The 18,878-nt window shown below is 45.8% G+C and overlaps 2 protein-coding genes and 1 long non-coding RNA gene across 8 annotated transcripts in view; 2 read left to right on the top strand and 1 right to left on the bottom strand.

Moving 5' to 3' along the window:
- Positions 1-574: 574 nt before the first annotated feature.
- Positions 575-3,510, bottom strand: LOC310712345 (uncharacterized protein C8orf90 homolog). The gene is made up of 2 exons (XM_083515302.1): positions 3,334-3,510; positions 575-1,767 (listed from the first exon to the last, which is right to left on the bottom strand). The coding sequence occupies exons 1-2, from the start codon at positions 3,380-3,382 to the stop codon at positions 932-934; spliced, it is 885 nt and encodes a 294-aa protein (XP_083371428.1). The 5' UTR covers positions 3,383-3,510; the 3' UTR covers positions 575-931.
- A 6,643-nt stretch (positions 3,511-10,153) lies between these two features.
- On the top strand, positions 10,154-12,970 carry LOC310712368. The gene is made up of 4 exons (XR_014528857.1): positions 10,154-10,288; positions 11,471-11,494; positions 12,327-12,389; positions 12,947-12,970. It is a non-coding gene; the product is annotated as an uncharacterized lncRNA (long non-coding RNA).
- A 489-nt stretch (positions 12,971-13,459) lies between these two features.
- The window catches only part of LOC310712333 (uncharacterized protein), a 30,197-nt gene continuing 24,778 nt past the window's right edge, over positions 13,460-18,878 (top strand). For 5 of the 6 annotated variants that reach the window (XM_083515274.1, XM_083515276.1, XM_083515275.1 and 2 more), the window contains exons 1-4: positions 13,460-13,582; positions 15,539-15,586; positions 16,963-16,995; positions 18,723-18,803. In XM_083515274.1, the coding sequence (XP_083371400.1) occupies positions 13,475-13,582; positions 15,539-15,586; positions 16,963-16,995; positions 18,723-18,803 (270 nt within the window). In that variant the 5' untranslated portion in view covers positions 13,460-13,474. The remainder of the gene's footprint in view (positions 13,583-15,538; positions 15,587-16,962; positions 16,996-18,722; positions 18,804-18,878) is intronic. The other variant, XM_083515272.1, reaches the window with a different exon arrangement.

Below are 18,878 nucleotides of genomic sequence, written 5' to 3'. Positions count from 1 at the left end.
CACAATGTAGGTTCTACCACTGAGAAGACCCTCCACCATTCAGTGAAGCCACACACCTTCCTAAAGGATGTTACAGTTGCTGAGGTTTCATAGAATTGTAGAGTTTGAGGGGACTCGAAGGGTCATCTAGGTGACAGGACCATCTAAGCTCTGCTTAAAAGCCTCAAATGAAGGAGAATCCATAACCTTCTAAGGGAGACTCTTCCACTGTCCCTGGACCTGAGAGCAAGGGTTGGAAGAAGTGGGAGGATGTTCTCCCTAAGGCATGCTAGGCTCAAGACTGCTCAGGGTTTAAAGGTAATTGCAACCACCTTGAATTGGGTCCAGTAGTTTGGTGGCATCCTGGACAGCTGTGGCAATACAAATACCTTCTTTTTGTGGTCTTTTCTGTTGGAACAATCAGGCCACAAAATTCTATACCAGCTGCCGATATTCAAGGGTAGCCCCTGCATAGAGCACATTGCAGTAGTCCAGTCTACAGATTGGTGTATAAGTATTTTTACTTAGAAAGCAAGTGACTATTGGACAGCGCCTGCCCCCATCCCAATGATCTCAACACCAAAGCTCTACGGAGTGGAAGACAGAAAGCTTTTTTTATTAATGTCCTCTCTAGGGAGCCAGACTCTGGTTGCAAGGTGGACATCTGTAGCTGTACGCAAAGTGTTTAGCAGCTCAGCTGCTAGCCTCAGTTAGATGTTCAGAGCACCAATCCTGAGAAGAGCTGGGATGAAGGTGTTGGGTCTTTTTAAAAGTCTTTAAAATACGTCCTGCTTGGGGACTATTGCTAACATCTGGAATAGTGGTGGTCAACATGATGCCCTGCAGATGTTTCCATCACCCCTGACTAATATCCAAGCTACAAGGGCTGATGGGAGCTCAATACCTGGAGAGCATCAGGTTGCCTTCCTTTGATCTAGAATGTCCAAGAGGACTAAAACTGCCCATGATGCGTGGGGCTCATGAACTGGAGGTTGATGGACTGCATTGGTGCTGAGCTTGGGATAGCTATTGGGGCAGGTTGGATGTTCCTGTGGCCTTTGCCGTCTTGCAGGAGGAAAGGCGGCTCGCCGGGAGCCGCTGCGGCAGCCACGCAGGGCACGCTGGTGATGACCATGATGTCCGGCCGCAAGGTGGGACTCGTTTCTTGCGGCGTGGGCAGCCCAGGAGCGCCGGCGAGGGACGCTTTGCTGGCATAACTGAGAGCCAGTTGCTCCAAATGCCTCTTCTTGAAGAATGCCTGGGTGGTGGCATGCAGCGGCTGGAGGAGGTGAGGGACCGGTTGCCCTGGGTGCAGGAAGAAATCGAAGCCGGAGCAGTCCGAGGGGTCGTACGCCAGCTGACGGGACGCCTCCCCCTTGCTGGGCCAGGCGAAAGGGAACGGGAGGGTGAAATCTTCAGTGAGCACCCGGATCGCAAAGTCATCCTCCTTGCCAAACTCTTTGTAGGCTCTCTGGATGCTGCGGAAATGGTCCTCCCACTTTTTCATGTCTCCGTCGTAGATATCTGGGAAGGAGCCCGGGAGAGTTTGGACCAGCCTCGGGGGTGATGAGGTGGTTGCTGCGGTGGAGCCCGGCAGGCTGTAGACAACTCCGGGAGAGGTGTTGTGTGGAGCCGCCTGGCTAAAGAGATGGGGCGATGGCAGAAGAGGTGGAGGAAGCAGGAAGTCTTGCGAGGGGTTCCCTCCCCCAGGCTTGGTACCACTTCCTGCAATGGGGAGGGGCTTGCCCTGTTGCAGCGGGGCAGGGAGACCTGGGATCCCTTCATCACCTGTGAGTGTACAACCCAAAGGGTCAGGATCGAACGGCAGCAAATCCACTCATTCGCTTGCTGGAGACAAGTTGCTCTGAGTCTCTGGTGAGCAGGATGCCCGAGATACTACAGATAATCACCCCAGATATCTCATTGGTGCTGTGATTTGGAGTAGGTAAGAAACAGCAGAGATCCCCCTTTGAACAGTGGGAGAGATTCTCACTTTTGCTTTCTCCGTACCCTAGCACAAATGAGATAAGACACCCCACCCCCCACAACTCTCTCACAAAGAGGAACACAGTGATGACCCAAGAGAATGACTGGCACAATGGAACACCTTGACGAGTGCCAGAGCGCACGGAAATGCCGTTTACCTTCCCACCACAGCGGTACCTATTTATCTACTTGCACTGGTGTGCTTTCGAACTGCTAGATTGGCAGGAGCTGGGGCAGAGCAACGGAAGCTCACTCCGTCGCGGGGATTCGTACCACTAAGCTTCCGATCGGCAAGCCCGATCGGCTCTGTGGTTTAGACTAACTAGTAAGCTAAACTGACTATCTGTAGACCTCCAACTAGATTTGACACTAGTTTTGCAAAAGAGAAAAAGGAAGATCCACACAAAGGTTTTTCAATAGTGACACCTATTCTACCCAACAGTTATTACTCCCCACCCCTTTCCAATAAAATTTACTGATAGGTCCAAGACCTTTTCATTTACCAAGGCCTTTTAAAGGTGAACTGGATGAATGACGGGCATTTTCTTACTGCTTTTCTTCTTGTGCTTTATCCTTGAATTATTTGGGGTGTGTTTTTTATTTTTATGGCAGGGTGACATTTTTGGGAGGGCTGCATTGGTGTGTATAAACTGGGGTCAGTCCTGTTGGGCAAAGCAGCTCTCTAAGGATACTAATATGCCAGCCAATATGCTAGTTTCATTCAACTGTGACCTCAAGAGAGTCAGGATGTGTAAGCACGGAAGTGGATTTGGCAAATGAAAGTGGGGGGGGGGGAGATGATGACCGTCGAAAATAAAGGGATGGGTGAATAAAGGAACTGAGAGAATGTGACAGATGGAGAGTGGCCGATAGGCAGTGAAGAAGCTGATGAGAAAGGTGAAAAACTTTTACAGTCTACATGGGTCCAGTTTTCTTATGAGTGGCATTGATTTGTGGAGTCTATCAGCCTTTGCAAGCCTGGACCATTCCAGATGTTTTGGGCTGCCACTGGAGCTGCTGGGAGTTGTTGACCAAACCATCTGCAAAGCTCCAGGTTGGCAAAAGCGGGTCTCCATCATTCCTCTATACTTCATTTCAGCTACTAGTTCTCCTTGAAGATCACATAATGTTCAGCCAAGCCCCTTCTTCTCAAAGAGCTCCACCAAGGGCTTCCATTTTGAGAGCCACCACACCTTCCTCTGGGTTGTCCGTTTAGGGTCAGCCAGCACAATTTAGGAGGCTGAATTGGGCCATGGAACTCCTGGTTCACAGTCTCAATTCTGCACCCTTCTGTTTTGTTTTTCCTACAACTAGTTAGGCTCTTGCTTTCCCTCTCAGACCCTGCAATGTTCTTCCCAGATCCATCACCTGAAGGCCGAGGTGGGTTATCCAAAGTCTCTGGAACTAAGGAAGCCATTGTAACTCATGAGAGGTGGATACGGAAACGGGTTGGGGGAACAATTGTTGACTATAGTCGCCTAGGAAACTACAATGGCTCTATGATGACATCACAACAGATGAATGGGGACGAAGGGGGCAGCATAGTGATGCAACAATGAGTGCTAAATAGGGGGGAAATGGCTCTTTGTTTTATTCTGGTGGTGGGGAAATAAAAATATTGAGGGCTGTTGATGCGTGGGGGGTTGGGTGGGTGGAGGAATTAACCAAGGGGCGCACACAAGTGTTACTTTTATTATATTATTTAATTTATAACAATATTTATTAACCACCAACTCATAAAAAGAAAACATGGCTGGGCACCATGAAACCACTACAACGTCTTAAAATAAAGAACAAATGACCAACACTGAACTGGATTTAGTATCTTAATTGTATATATAAACAATAATGAATATTATCCCTGCAGTCTTCCTGAAGATGTTTGGACTAGAACTCCCAGCATCCCAGAATGGGCACCTGCATGAGAGTCTGAGGCATATTCTAATTTTCTCTAGCTGGAGGGGAAGAAAAGGGTGAAGGAGGAAGTAGAATAAGATAAAGGATATTTCCAAGCCCTTCTCAAAACCCTGCAGTCAACTGAAGACAACCAAACATGTCTTGTCCCCCGCCCCAACCTCCCTCACTGCCAAGGGAAAATAAAAAATGAATAGAAAGAGAACCTACCATGTGATGCTGACACAGAAACCTCCCACATACACTAAGTAAAATAATACAAGTTTACTATCCCCCTCTCCCTCTTCTCTACCCCCACCTCTCTTCTCCCCAATACTGTATACAACATTGAAATTTCACCTGGCATCACCATGACCTGTGCCTGACAGCATAACATTTGCTTTTCATGGTTAAAGATAAAGGACCCCTGGATGGCTAAGTCCAGTCAAAGGTGGCTATGGGGTTGCAGCGCTCATCTCGCTTTCAGGCCTAGGGAGCCGGCGTTTGTCCACAGACAGTTTTCTGGGTCATATGGCCAGCATGACTAAACTACTACTGGTGCAACAGGACACTGTGATGGAAACCAGAGCACACGGAAACACTGTTTGCCTTCCTGACGCAGCGATACCTATTTATCTACTTGCATGGTGTTCTTTCGAACTGCTAGGTTGGCAGGAGCTGGGACAGAGCAACAGGAGCTCACCCCATCGCAGGGATTTGAACCGCTGATCTTCCGACCAGCAAGCCCAAGAAGCTCAGTGGTTTAGACCACAGCGGCACCTGTATCCCAATTGCTTTTCATGGAGGTTGAGTTAAAATGATCCTGTAGAACAGAGAAACTTTTCTGACTCCAGCATCACCTTTAGTTCCATCATTTAACATGGGACCCAGCTTTTTTTTAAAAAAAAAAATGTGTGCCTTTTCTCTCCTGTTTCTCTCCCTTTAGAGGAGGGGCCATACCTAGGATGTATAGCATCTGCTTTGCATGCTAAAGAGCCCAGGTAAAACCTGGCATCTCCAACCTCTGGAAAGAGTTTTATCCAAAACCTTTTAAAGTTGCAGGTTGGACCAGTGGTCCAACTCAGTTTATGCTGGCTTCTTAAATTCCCTTCCTTGCCAGCTGTGGACACTGCACAAGCACGTTGCTGTGCTGTTATAGACCCTTTCCCCCTGAAATATTCATGCCTCCTTTTCTTGATTACATCTCTGAACCATCAAAAAATAAATAAAACGTCAATTGAAGACCAATGACTTACAAGAACAAGCAGCAGCTTGCGATTCTATCCACTAGGTAGTAGATAGGTAGCCGTGTTGGTCTGCCATAGTCAAAATAAAAAAATTCCTTCCAGTAGCACCTTAAAGACCAACTAAGTTAGTTCTTGGTATGAGCTTTCGTGTGCATGCACACTTCTTCAGATACACACACGAAGTATGTGTATCTGAAGAAGTGTGCATGCACACGAAAGCTCATACCAAGAACTAACTTAGTTGGTCTTTAAGGTGCTACTGGAAGGAATTTTTTTATTTTATCCACTAGGTGGCAGTCATAGACCTCTATTTTGCCTCTCCTTTGAGCGTGCTCGATTTATAAAGTGAGACTGACAGCTCCGTTGTCCAAATATGAGACATGTATTTAAATTTGCTCTGTTTCCCAAGCAAAAAGGTGTTGTAAATAAAACTCCCTTCTCTTCTAAATCAGGCTTTTATTTCTGGTGGGAAAAGTCTTTTTTTAAAAAAAAAAAATGCCATGTAATATAAATTTAAGCACAACCCATTGTTTGACTCACACTGGGGTAGTATGTGACCAAGAGTGACTTACAGGAAATGAGGAGGTGAGGCTGGGATGGTGGTTTTGAGCAACTCTGAGGCGTCCAGGGTGGCTTGAGCAACAGAGTTGCAGGTGTTGTGGTGACTGTTACTCTGCCGTGTCCCGCTGCTGCCTGGCCGTAGTTTAGAGCAGGGGTTGCTAAAGGGGACAGTACCACCCCCTGGGGGGTGCACTAAAAGGACAAGGGGTGGAAATCTTGAGAGAACAGCTGCTGCCAGCAGGGTTCTCAAAATTTAGCAGGCAGAGGGGTGGTGCTGTGGTCTAAACCACTGAGCCTCTTGGACTTGCCAGTCAGGTTGGAAGTTCAAATCCCTGCAATGGGGTGAGCTCCTGTTGCTCTGCCCCAGCTCCTGCCAACCTAGCAGCTCAAAAGCACACCAGTGCAAGTAGATAAATAGGTACCGCTGCAGCGGGAAGGTAAACAGCGTTTCCGTGCGTCACTGGGATGAGAGAGTTTGGAATTGGCGGGTTCTTGGTTGCGCGTTTCTGGCTGAGCCAGGGCTACGCCAGCAAAAGCCCCTCCACTTGGCTGAGCCAGAGATCTGCTGGCATAACTCCCTCATCCTAGATCAGAACAGAAGCCGGTATAAGGCCCCAAAGGGGGCATCCTGGCGCGTGTAGTGGAAGTGGCCCAAGGACAGGAGAATCTTACACCTGTTCCAACCCTACCAGCTTGATTATGTGACCTGCCAAACCAGAGAAATGCTGCTTCAGTGTAAATCAAGCTCCTCATGAACAGAGTTTGGAATTGGAGTTAAGTTAACCCAACATGACACAGCAGCAGCAAAAGTTGTGCCAGCTTTCTATTGTTAGGATTGTTCTGTGAATATTTAAAGGAATGTATTTGGCCTGGCTTTTTGCTGATGGTGGCATTATGTGAACACTGCGGGGGGTGGGACCTGTGTACATGAGTACAGTTGTACCTTGGTTCATGAATGCCTTGCGACTCAAACATTTTGGCTCCCTAATGCCGCAAACCCGGAAGTGAGTGTTCCAGTTTGCAAACGTTCTTCGGAACCCGAACATCTGACGCGGCAGAAGCTCCTGCGGCCAATCGGAAGCTGCGCCTTGGTTTTTGAATGTTTTCGGAAGTTGAACAGATTTCTGGAACGGATTCCATTTGAGAACCAAGGTATGGCTGTAGTGGGAATTCCACAATCAAATCACACCTGGAAGCATCCTTAGTCTTCAAGAAACCACAAGACCCCATTGCACTAACTTCCAGATGATGGACACTAGCTTTTAATTTAACTAACTAACTAACTAACTAAGTAAATACTGCAAATCTTAAAATTGCTCATCCATGGATTAGATTAGACTAGGCCTGTGAGTTATTTTGTTAGCTAATAAATGAGCACGGTTGTGCAGGCATGTGTGCAAAAAATTTGGCCGATACTGTAGTTCTTTTGAATGGGTCCAGTATTAAGAGTTTCCAATCTGGAACCAATCCCAGGCGGTGTCCTTTTAAAAGACGTTTGGTTTTCAAGTCTTAGTGGGTGATAAGGCCTAGTTTCATTCCAGGAAGAAAAGCCACTGCTGATTTCTGCAGATGGCATCTCTGATAAGCACATACAAGGTCAGTTACCCAGATTCCACCCCTGCTTAGTTGGCACGGCTACCTAGCGTCCGCTGAAGCCATCAGCATTCAGTGGAACAGGCCCTGTTACAGGTGTCACATAATACTTTTCCCGCTTTTGTAAAAAAATAATGGAATCATAGAACTGTAGAGTTGGAAGGGACCTTGAGGATCACTTAGTCCAACCCGCTGTAATGCGGGTGTTGCTGTGGTCTAAACCAATGAGCCTCTTGGGCTTGCCGATCAGAAGGTCAGCAGTTCGAATCCCCATGATGGATTGAGCTCCCGTTGCTCTGTCCCAGCTCCTGCCAACCTAGCATTTCGAAAGCACACACCAGTGCAAGTAGGTAAATAGGTACCACTCCGGCGGGAAGGTAAATGGTGTTTCCATGCACTCTGGTTTCCATCACATTGTTTCATTGTGCCAGAAGCGATTTAGTCATGCTGGCCACATGACCTGGAAAGCTGTCTGCAGACAAACGCCGGCTCCCTCGGCCTGAAAGTGAGATGAGCGCCCAGCCCCAGTCACCTTTGACTGGACTTAACCATCCAGGGGTCCTTTATCTTTTTTACCTATGTAGCAATGCAGAAATATGCAGCTGTCTCATATGGGGATCAAACCTGCAACTGATCTTTCCGTGTGGTAGCACCTAATTCATACTATGATAATCATAGAATCATAGAGTTGGACTGGACCAAGTGGATCAACTAGACCAAACCCCTGCAATGTAGCAGTTTTTGCCCAATGTGGGGCTCAAACCCACAACCCTGAGATTAAGAGCCTCATGCTCTACCAAAACAATACAAGACATTCTTTGAAACCCACTCTTACCTGAATAAACTCATGTGAAGCGTGGAATCTCAGCCAGCTTGGATTAATCTCAAATTTCTTGGTAGAGAACCAAATTTTTAACCGAAATTATTTTCTGTTATTTGTTTGTTTGGTTGTATGTTTGTTTACTTGTATGTACGTCTGTTTTCTCATAAATGTATTTATTTTAAATTAATAAATATATATTTTTAAAAAGAAAAAAAGAACCAAATTCTGTTAGTTATGTATGCAGTTGGCTTTTCTTCTTTTCTTTGTCTTCAGACTGCCAGTCTTTGTGCAATAGGGATTCCAGGGTATACCAGAAAGTTACTTTTGCACAATTAAAGTGCATTACAGCACTCTGTTACCCTTGCACAAGAAATCCACTTCAAAACAAAACAAAAACCCAGTCATTTTATGGTAAGGAAAGCGAGAAGTGTGAACTAAACAAAGGATTTGCAGGAAGATGTATAAACTCCACACAAGCAAATTATTGTAGTATCGCCCCACAGACAAATGAGAATGAATGCTCAAGGAAGACCAGACATAAAAGGGACGGCATATCCTTTTTCACCACTTGAGATGGAACAGGAAGTGCCATCCTACCCTGCTGCCATCGCACTTCCTGTGCCACCGCCTCCACCGCTGTTGAAGTGGTGTCGGCACTGGTGCCGATTTCCAGTGAGATCTCGCAAAATCTCATGAGACCTTGCCAAACTCTCATGGGATATTGTGGAGTGCATGAGATCTCATGAGATCTTGGTGAGATCTTGCTGGAAATTAGTGTGGCTTTTCTGTGAGTGGTAGAGGAGGCAGGGTGTGTTGTGCCTTGGGGGCCCTGTTTTGGGGGGCTTCCAATGCCCATAGCGGCTGCTTCACCCCATTTCATGGGTGGGCCAGCCCTGTGACATAGTGTAAGCTTTGTGCAAGTTTCCATACAGAATTCAAAGTGCTGGTTATAAAGCCCTATATGGCTTGGGCCCAGGCTGCCAAAAAGAATCCTAAATTCTGAGTGCAATGTCAATAATAAAGGGTTTCCAATACAGTGGTACCTCGGGTTACATACGCTTCAGGTTACATACTCCGCTAACCCAGATATAGTGCTTCAGGTTAAGAACTTTGCTTCAGAAATCGCATGGCAGTGGTAGCGGCGCGGTGGCAGCAGGAGGCCCCATTAGCTAAAGTGGTCTTCAGGTTAAGAACAGTTTCAGGTTAAGTACGGACTTCCGGAACGAATTAAGTACTTAACCCAAGGTACCACTGTAACCCTTAAAGTTTCTGTCTGGGGTTTTCAGTAAACTAACAACTTCACCAAACTAAGTTGTTTATCTTGCTAATCATAAGCTTGGTCGAGTTTGCAGTTTTTATGTCATTGCAAGTATTAGGTAAGGTAAAAGTAAATGACCCCTGGATGGTTAAGTCCAGTCAAAGGTGACTATGGGGTGCAGCGCCCACCTTGCTTCAGGCCAAGGGAGCCGGCGTTTGTCCACAGACAGCTTTCTGGGTTATGTGGCCACAATGACTAAGCTGCTTCTGGTGCAATGGAAAACCGTAACGGAAACCAGAGCGCATGGAAATGCTGTTTTCCTTCCTGCCCCAGTGGTACCTATTTATCTATTTGCACTGGCATGCTTTTGAACTGCTAGATTGGTAGGAGCTGGGACAGAACAGCGGCAGCTCACCCCCTCTCAGGGATTCGAACCACTGACCTTCTGACTGGAAGCCCAAGAGGCTCTGTGGTTTACCCCACAACGCCACCTGCATCCCTTTTGCAGGTATTAACTATGCTGTGGTTAAAATGCATTAAACATGGTCTTGAAAATCAACAAAACGTATCTGTCCCACATAATGAAGTCCAAATGTGGTTGTTGAAGAGATATTAATATTCCATTACAGAGGTGTTTAAGAGTCCACGTAGCAGTTGGCTCTGGAAGCAGGGTGTCCTTTCCGCAAGAGTGTCCCTGTGATGAATCAGTTCCTCTGACCTTTCCTTCCAGATAAGGTAATTTGGCGACACTCTCAATGGGTGCTTTAAGTTTGGGCAGTGTGGCTTGTGGTGATGGGTCAATAAATAGCAGCTTCTGAGCCACAGTTCACACCTTTGAACGATTTCGCACCCGGGACGGAAGCCTGATCCCGGGCTAAAATGAAGCTCCCGGTTGTAGCTGCCGTTCTTTTAATCTCTGCACTTTGTGCAAGAGAAACGGATGCACAGGTGAGATGGAAACGGACTTCTAGGAAAATGCAGCACCAGCTGTTAATTGGATGCTAGTGGGGGGTGGGTGGGTGGGGGACCTAAACCAATGTGAATCAAAAGTGTCATGTTATTTATTGACCAGAAGCCCCAAACCCAGCATTGCTTGGGAATTATCGAAAACAAAAACAAAATAAAAAATAAAAATTGGAACTAGTGGTTAAAATCAGGACAGTTTTTAAAGGTTCAGTTTGCTCTCTTGATTCAAAATGTCATCTGGTCCAAACATAGATGACAACCTGCTTCTTCATCTCAGGAACCATCATGCAAGATTTAGTAATGGTAGCTTAAGAAGTGTCCAAATGCATAGCGAACAAACAGTTTGCCAAAATAATTAATAGATACCTTGCCTTCCTTCAGTGATGGAAGTCAAGGCACTGTTTATAAAAACCAGAGAGTTTTGAGAGGGCATCTTGCTTGTAAGAAGAAGCAGTGGGGACCAGTGTGGTAACTGTGTTAGTTGACTTATCTCAGTTTCTCATTCCTCTTTAGCTCTGCTCTCCAAGTAGATTGCATTTAAGAAAAAGTAATTCTGAAAATTCATCAGCCTTTCATTACGAATTTCTCCTAAATTTTACATGTTTGCATGCAATTTCCCCTAATATACACATTTCTGCAAGGCAGTACCCCTTAATGTAATACATTTTGTATGCTGTTTTCACTAATGCTCACACTTTACCCTGGTATTGTGCATGCATGTTTGTACACATTACCTGGCTGGTAATTTGGAACGGTGACTGCATTTCAGTTTGCGCATTGTTTCAGAAAGGGCAGATTAGGACAGTTCGCTTTTAAATACAACCGAGTTGAATTTCTTCCCCACTCCTTCTTGCAACATGGAAGGTAACTGACTGACGTGGGGAGTTTGGGTTAAAACCTTGTTTCCCGTTTGTTAATGTCTCCCAATTGCGGAGTCCACATACAGTGCTTCCAGAGAACGCAACAAACCCTTTCGTACTCGGATATAAAGAGAGTAACTAAGGCAGAACTCCTATTGAACCCAATGGAAGATACTTTTGACTTCGAATAGGAATAAATAGTACTGTGAATCCTGCTTGCAAATAATGGCTTATGTCGCAGAGTCTATTTCAAATTAAATTCATGGAAACTAACAGCATCGTTTCAATTGTTTTGTTATGGCAGTGGAATCCTGGTTTTGGTGCCTCCGTAAGTACGACACATTTTGTCCATCTGCTTTTGTTATGCTTTCACTCAAAAAGGATGCTACGCGAGTAGGATCTGTGACAAAACACCCTCACTTGTTTAACAGGACCAGTGCTGTTCTGGGCTAGAATTAGCCATCTTCTTCCAGGGTCCTACTTGATCAGACCAAAGACCCATCTATTGCAGCATCCTGTTCTCACAGTGGCCGATCAGATGCCTTTGAGAAGCTCCAAAGCAGTGCATGAGTAGAACAGCAACTCTCCACACTTGTGATGCCCAACAACTGAAGGCAGTACACAGCTCTTGTGGCTAGTAGTAGCAGAAGCCTTAGCCCTCCATGAATTTGTCGAACTCCCTTTTTAAAGCCATCCAAGCTTCCAGCTAGCACTAAATCCTGTGCTAGCAAATTCCATGCTTCAGCTATGCACAGGGTGAAGCATCCTCATGCTGGGGAGAAGAGTGGGCTGGAAAGGTTGCACTCATGCTCCTCTTGTGGGTTTTCATGAAAAATAAAATTCATTTTATATTTTTATTTTAAAAGAAGACATTCCGCCTCTTCTCACCCTGGGCTGGGTTGGTCAGCTTACAGGATCCTATCAAAAGCACTGGACCTGCCTAAGCTGTTATTTTCCTCCTGGAAAGGGCTTTTCCTGGAATGATCAGTTTTTGTGCAAATAAATTTCCACGTGGAGGCAGCCAAGAGCTATAGATAGGGATGGAATTTCCTGCAAATCTCAACAGCAAGCTTATCCACACTGATTTTTGGTTTCGTTGTGGGGATGTAAGGCGGGCAAGGAAAAGGACTGAACCACCTTTGTCTCTTGATCTTTTACAGGTTAGTTATTCCGGCCCAAATGTGCCTCCTCCACCTCTGCCTCAGCCTCAGCCTCCTCCTCCAGTAAGTATGAGAAAGTTTTCTTTGGGTCATTGTGACTCTGTGCTATGAGGTATTAAGCTACATAGCTCAATATATCAATTGGTAGTACCTAATTCAGGGGAGGGTGTTTATCAGAGGCTGCACCTGGAGCAAGGTCTGAGATGGCCGCTGTCTTCATTCTGTTCTCTTAGGTTGCTTTCACACTATGCATATAAAGCACATTCAAAGCTCACACAACCCCAAATCTTGGGAATTGAAGTATGTTATGGGTTCTGGGAATTGTAGCTCTGTGAAGGGTAAATTACAGTTCTTAGGGTTCTTGGGTGGTATTGGGGATGTACGTTTATGCAGCCTTAATTTTTTAATGTTGAGGATGTACGTTTCTGCAACAATTTTTTTCTGGAATAATATTTGAACAGGGAGGGCATTCTGGGACAGGGAGCCACCACTGAAAAGGCTCTCTCTCTCTCTCTCTCTCTCTCTCTGGTCTTCACTTGGTGGTTCTGCTTGGCATCACTGTAATTTCATTGTGAAGATATGAGTGTGACAAATAAGCTGTGCATCTCGATCTTTTTCAGGGTTCTTACGATGGCCAAAATTCGGTAAGTATGAGAAACGCTTCCTTGGACGATTCAGAGTATGGGGTATCAGACAATTTCGCTCAACTTATACACCGTCAGATAGCTACTGAAAAGGTTTTCTCTCTGACCTCCAGCCACCACACTGCAGATGGAGGGGGAGTCTGGAGAACGACCCTTTCCAAGGTTGATTTGATTCCCCACCTCGTTCCCAATCTTTACTCCCCTCTTGTTCCTGGTGTAGATCTTTATTTCTCCCTTGCTTGTGATGTTGATCTTCACCCACCCCTTCTTCCTTGGCAGGGCAGGTGGGCCATTTTGTGGTTTGGCTCAGGTGGCAAAATGTCTTGGGCCGACCCTGGCTCCAGAGCACACATCATGCTGAATTATAGCTGTTTGTGGCTCCCTGCCATTGCATGGATGCGCCAGTACTGACAGTGGCTGGCCCCAGTTTTTTAAGGACCTGGACTTGGCTCATCAATATGTGCTGTGTTTCTGCTTGATTTCCATTGTGCTTCTTTAGTGGTGATGTCTGGTGGGCAAGAGACAGAACGGAGCAACTTGCTTACATATCTTGGTCTTTTTCAGGCCTATCTCGGTGTTCAGGCCCAACCTTGGCAGCCTCAACCTGGCTCAGTAAGTATGAGAAACTCTTCTTTGGAAGATTCTAGGTTCTTTGATATGGGGCGTTAGACTATGCAGCTTGGTTTAGATATCACTTAGTAATACATGGCTCAGAAACTGAGCATTGGGAAATCAGCTGGAGCGGACTCTGAGGCAACCTTCACTTGTATCCCTCTCTTCACTCTCTTAGTTCTTCAAAGTTTTTGGTAATACAGTGGTACCTCGGGTTAAGTACTTAATTCGTTCCAGAGGTCCGTTCTTAACCCGAAACGGTTCTTAACCTGAAGCACCACTTTAGCTAATGGGGCCTCCTGCTGCTGCCGCGCCGCCGGACCACGATTTCTGTTCTCATCCTGAAGCAAAGTTCTTAACCCGAGGTACTATTTCTGGGTTAGCAGAGTCTGTAACCTGAAGCGTATGTAACCCGAGGTACCACTGTAATGGTAATGAAGGCACCAGGAGGACCTCCCTGGAGAAGGCAGGGAGTCACCATCAAAAAGGTTCTCTCTCTGGTCTGCACCCACCACACTTCAGATGGAGGGGTTGTCTGGAGAAACGCCTAAGGTGACAATCTCAGTTGATACAAGAGAAGGCAGGCAAGCAGTTATTTGGGTTAGTGCTTTTAAGGATAAGAGAAGCACTTTGAATTAAGCTTGGAAACTCATTTTAAATGGAGTGGAAATATGTAAGGATGCTTAAAACAGAGTTCACAGATCTTTTTGCATGTGAGGGCCACATTCCCTGTTCATCAGCCCTCCGAGGGCCGCATGCCAGTGGTGGGCGTGGCCAGAACGAAACCCATGCAGGTGCTCCAGGTTTCCCTGCTTATTTGGTTTATTTATATTGTATCCAAGGCACTGATACCCCCAGCTTTTAGTCAAAAAGACTGACGTGCAGAAATCTCCATCAGAGACAGTGCCTGCTCCCAGACTCACAAACTAAAAAGACATGGCAATCTAAAGACAATCTAAAAACACCAGAGATTTACAGAAGATTGGAAGAAGTATGTGAATTACTTGAAGAGCAACTGTAATCAACAAATTACGCTAGTAGGACTACAAGACGTTTTGTAAGGAGAAATATACGAAATGTTACAAAGTAGAAAAAGAGAGAGATAATGGTTATGAGTTTGAAATGTAATAGGGAAAATAAGAGATTAGACTGGAAAATTTTCAGACAGGACTGATGGAAGTCAAAAAAATTGAATAAGATGTAAAAGTATGTTTAATTACTGTTGAAAATGATATGTTAAAAAACTAATAGAAATTTATTTTTATATATATATATATATATATATATATATATATATATATAAAATAAAAAGACATGGCACATGAGGAAAGAGGACTGGGGAGGGAGGAGGGAAAAGTAAGCTCAAGCACAAGTTCTTCAAGTTACAGTTCGTATAGTTCTGCCCATGGTGCTGTCTCAGATGCACCAGTAAAGACAAGTGTCACATTTCCTCTGTATAGTGTTGTTTCATTTATTTAACAACCAGAGGATGGTTTTAATATTTATTTAAACACGGCCCTGTTCTGTGCTAGCTGCCACATGCACAACTCACACATGCAGTCTGCCTCTAGCTGAGCAACTGGTATTCAGGAGCAGTTTATGGAGATGTGTGTCTGGCCAGAACTGAGTAACCTGTGCGTCTTGATCTTTTCCAGAATTATGGCGGTGGCCCAAAGGGTTGCCATCTTGTGGTTTGGCTCAGGTGGCAAAATGTCTTGGGCCGACCCTGGCTCCAGAGCACACATCATGCTGAATTATAGCTGTTTGTGGCTCCCTGCCATTGCATGGATGCGCCAGTACTGACAGTGGCTGGCCCCAGTTTTTTAAGGACCTGGACTTGGCTCGTCAATACGTGCTGTGGTTCTACTTGATTTCCATTGTGCTTCTGTAGTGGTGATGTCTGGTGGGCAAGAGACAGAACGGAGCAACTTGCTTACGTATCTTGGTCTTTTTCAGGCCTATGTCGGTGTCCAAGCCCAACCTTGGCAGCCTCAACCTCCCCCAGTAAGTATGTGTTATGTACTGAGTTCAATAGGATCCAAACTGCAGCAGGCTGATTGGTCCTAGAACAATAGGATCCAAAAGGCAGCAGTCTGATTGGTCCTAGAACAATAGGATTCAGAATGCAGCAGTCTGATTGGTCCTAGAACAATGCAGCAGTATGATTGGTTGGCAGGAACCACCCAATCCTGCTCCAGATAGAAGTGAATCCACAACCTGATTGGCTTACAGTAGAATTCCGGAATTAGCCAATCATGTGCAGCCCATTGTGTAAATAGTGTATATAAAGCAGATACTGTGAGGGGACATTCATTCATTCCTCCTCACCACTATGAGCTGAATAAAGAGCATGAAATCACTTTGCGACTCTGAGTATATTTCAGTATGAGAAACTCTTCTAAGTTCTTTGATATGGGCCATCAGATTACGTGGCCAGTTTAGTAGTTCATGGTTCAGGGTGGTCAGGAAGCGCAGCTGCAGCAGACTTGCGAGGTGGTCTTCCCCTCTCTTTGCTATTAGTTCTCAAATGTCACCTGTGTGATATTAATGACAGTGCCAGGGGAGCCTCCCTTTTAAAATGTGTCAGGGAGGGGAGATTATTGGGTTGTTCTTGTTTTTATTTTGATTATGTGTTTTTATACAGTGGTACCTCTGGATGCTAACAGGATCCGTTCTGGAGCCCCGTTCACATCCTGAGCAGAACGTAACCCACGCCTGCGCGTCTGCGTGGGTCGCGATTTGTCACTTCTGCGCATGTGCATGACGTCATTTTGAGTGTCTGCACATGCGCGAGCGGCGAAACCCGGAAGTAACGCATTCCGTTACTTCAGGGTCGCAACAGAGTGTAACCTGAAAACGCTCAACCTGAAGCGACTTTAACCCGACGTATGACTGTATTGTGGTTTTATGTTGAGAACTGCCCTGAGACTTGCAAGCATAGGGCGGCATTACAAATTTAATAAATAATAATAATAATGGCATTCCAAGGTGAGGAGCTACCACTGAGGTCTCCAGTAGCAGTATTGGATCCAGGTGTTCTTCCAAGGGAGCACAAGCCTACAGGGCCTCCATCTTCTCAGGATTCAGCTTCACCCTATTGTTTGTCATCTAGACGAAACTAAACCAGGGACACCAGTCCAGGGTTTGACCTGTGGACCCTGAAACCCGCCCCCCATGGGAATAATTGGCCCCCTGTGGTGATAAGTTCCTCACCCCTACCATATTTATTTATTTTTATTTCACAACGTTTATAGGACTCTTCTGATTGTCGTAAAACCTCTAGGCAGCTTGCAAACCTTAGGGAAGGCTTGTCCATATATTCAGTTCTGATTGCTGTGGGAGAAAACAGGATCAGTGAATTTATCTTTTAATTTTCGTAGCAGGTTGGCTTGTACGTTGGCTCCCCTGGCCCAGTGAGTATGACCACTTCTTTGACCTCCTTGTGTAATATCCCCATTTTAACTTATTTCTGCTGGGTGGATACACTCACGAGCTCTTGCTCGATTTTCTTGCAAGTTGGAGCTTTCTGACTGGCATTAACAATTTCCCTCCCCCCCCCCCAAGTCCAGAAGAATCTGCTTGAGACTATATTCCTTGTGCAGGAATGAAATTTGTGTAGCGGGAATCAGTGTGCTCTGAGCTGACCCGATGCCTCCATTGAAATGCATAGATTAGTGAAAACACCACACAAAATACGTTCTGTTAAGCAAAATTGTACACAAACGTGTACATTTGGAGGACTAGCACTAAAATACTGATTCATTTCCACAAGGACTTTTTCGAAAATTGCAAATGCGAAGTTTCAAAATTGCAAATGTGAAAATTGCAAATGCGAAGTTTCAAAATTGCAAATGCGAAAATTGCAAATGCGAAGTTTCAAAATTGCAAATGCGAAAATTGCAAATGCAAAGCTTCAAAAAATGACAAGCTGATATTGACAGATTTGCCTATCCCGAACTACAAATCGGGAATAGGGACTGGGTTATTTATTTACCATCCAAAACATTTATAACCTGCTTTTCCTGACTAGATTAACTCAAAAGCTGGGCTTGTTGGAACAGGGTGGGGCAAGGGAAATGTGTTGGCAACGTGAGGGGATGTTTGGGTTGGCCATGGTCAACGGCAAAGCCAGGCGTTTCCCAGCTGTGCTGCCTTGCCTCGTCTCGCCTCACCCAACAAGCACAGTACTGCCACTGCCTTCACCTCACCACTCACAAGCTACTTCTGCATGCTGGCTTGGGCTGATGGGAGTTGAAGTCAAACAACATCCGGAGGTCGCAGGTTCCCCATCCCCACTGGGCCCTCTTTGCTGTAATAAAGGTAAAGGTACCCCTGCCCATACGGGCCAGTCTTGACAGACTCTAGGGTTGTGCGCTCATCTCACTCTAGAGGCCGGGAGCCAGCGCTGTCCGCAGACACTTCCAGGTCACGTGGCCAGCGTGCCGAAGCTGCTCTGGCGAACTGGCACCAGAGCAGCACACGGAAACGCCGTTTACCTCCCCGCTATAAAGCGGTACCTATTTATCTACTTGCACTTAAGGGTGCTTTCGAACTGCTAGGTGGGCAGGAGCTGGGACCGAATGACAGGAGCTCACCTCACTGCAGGGATTCGAACTGCCGACCTCAGTCCTAGGCGCTGAGGTTTTACCCACAGCGCCACCCGCGTCCCATTTTGCTGTAATAGTTTGGTAATAAACCAATTTCTTTGGAGAATCTGTGGTCACCCACGTGTTGCCCACTGTAAGCCCCATCATCCCTGGCCATTGGCCATCCTGAATGGGGCTGCCAGAAGTGAGAGGCCAACAAAATCTGGAGGACCACAGCTTCCCTATCCTTGGCACAGGTGGAAGCACACCTGTTCACCAATGATTGAGTGTCATGAGATACCTGCAACAACTTGGGTTTCTGTGAACAGGCTTCTTTTTAATATGAAAAGGGAAAGTGTATAAATTACAATTAGAGGGAGGAAGATGCGTTTCTCTCATCCATCCAAACACGTTTTATAAATATGCGTGTGTGTGTGTAGATACACAAACACCCCATCACTGATATTTTAAAAGCTGGGAAGAGGAGGTACCATTTGTTTTCTAAAAAGAAGTTTGTGGAAACAAAACCAACAATTCTTTCTTTCTTTCTGTAGCAGGGCTCTGGCTACTCTGGCAGTCCAGGGGCTCGTCCTTACCCTCCTCCTCCTCCTCCCCAAAACGGCTACCCTGGCTCGGTGAGTATGAGAAGTCCTTTTCTGTCTTCCATATCTTTTCATAGAAACCATGTGAGCCGTCTGATCCTATTCCTA

Source organism: Podarcis liolepis (genome assembly GCF_965112155.1).
Source record: "Podarcis liolepis genome assembly, chromosome: 7".
Lineage (NCBI taxonomy): Eukaryota > Metazoa > Chordata > Lepidosauria > Squamata > Lacertidae > Podarcis > Podarcis liolepis.
This window is presented reverse-complemented; position numbering and strand designations above follow the sequence as displayed.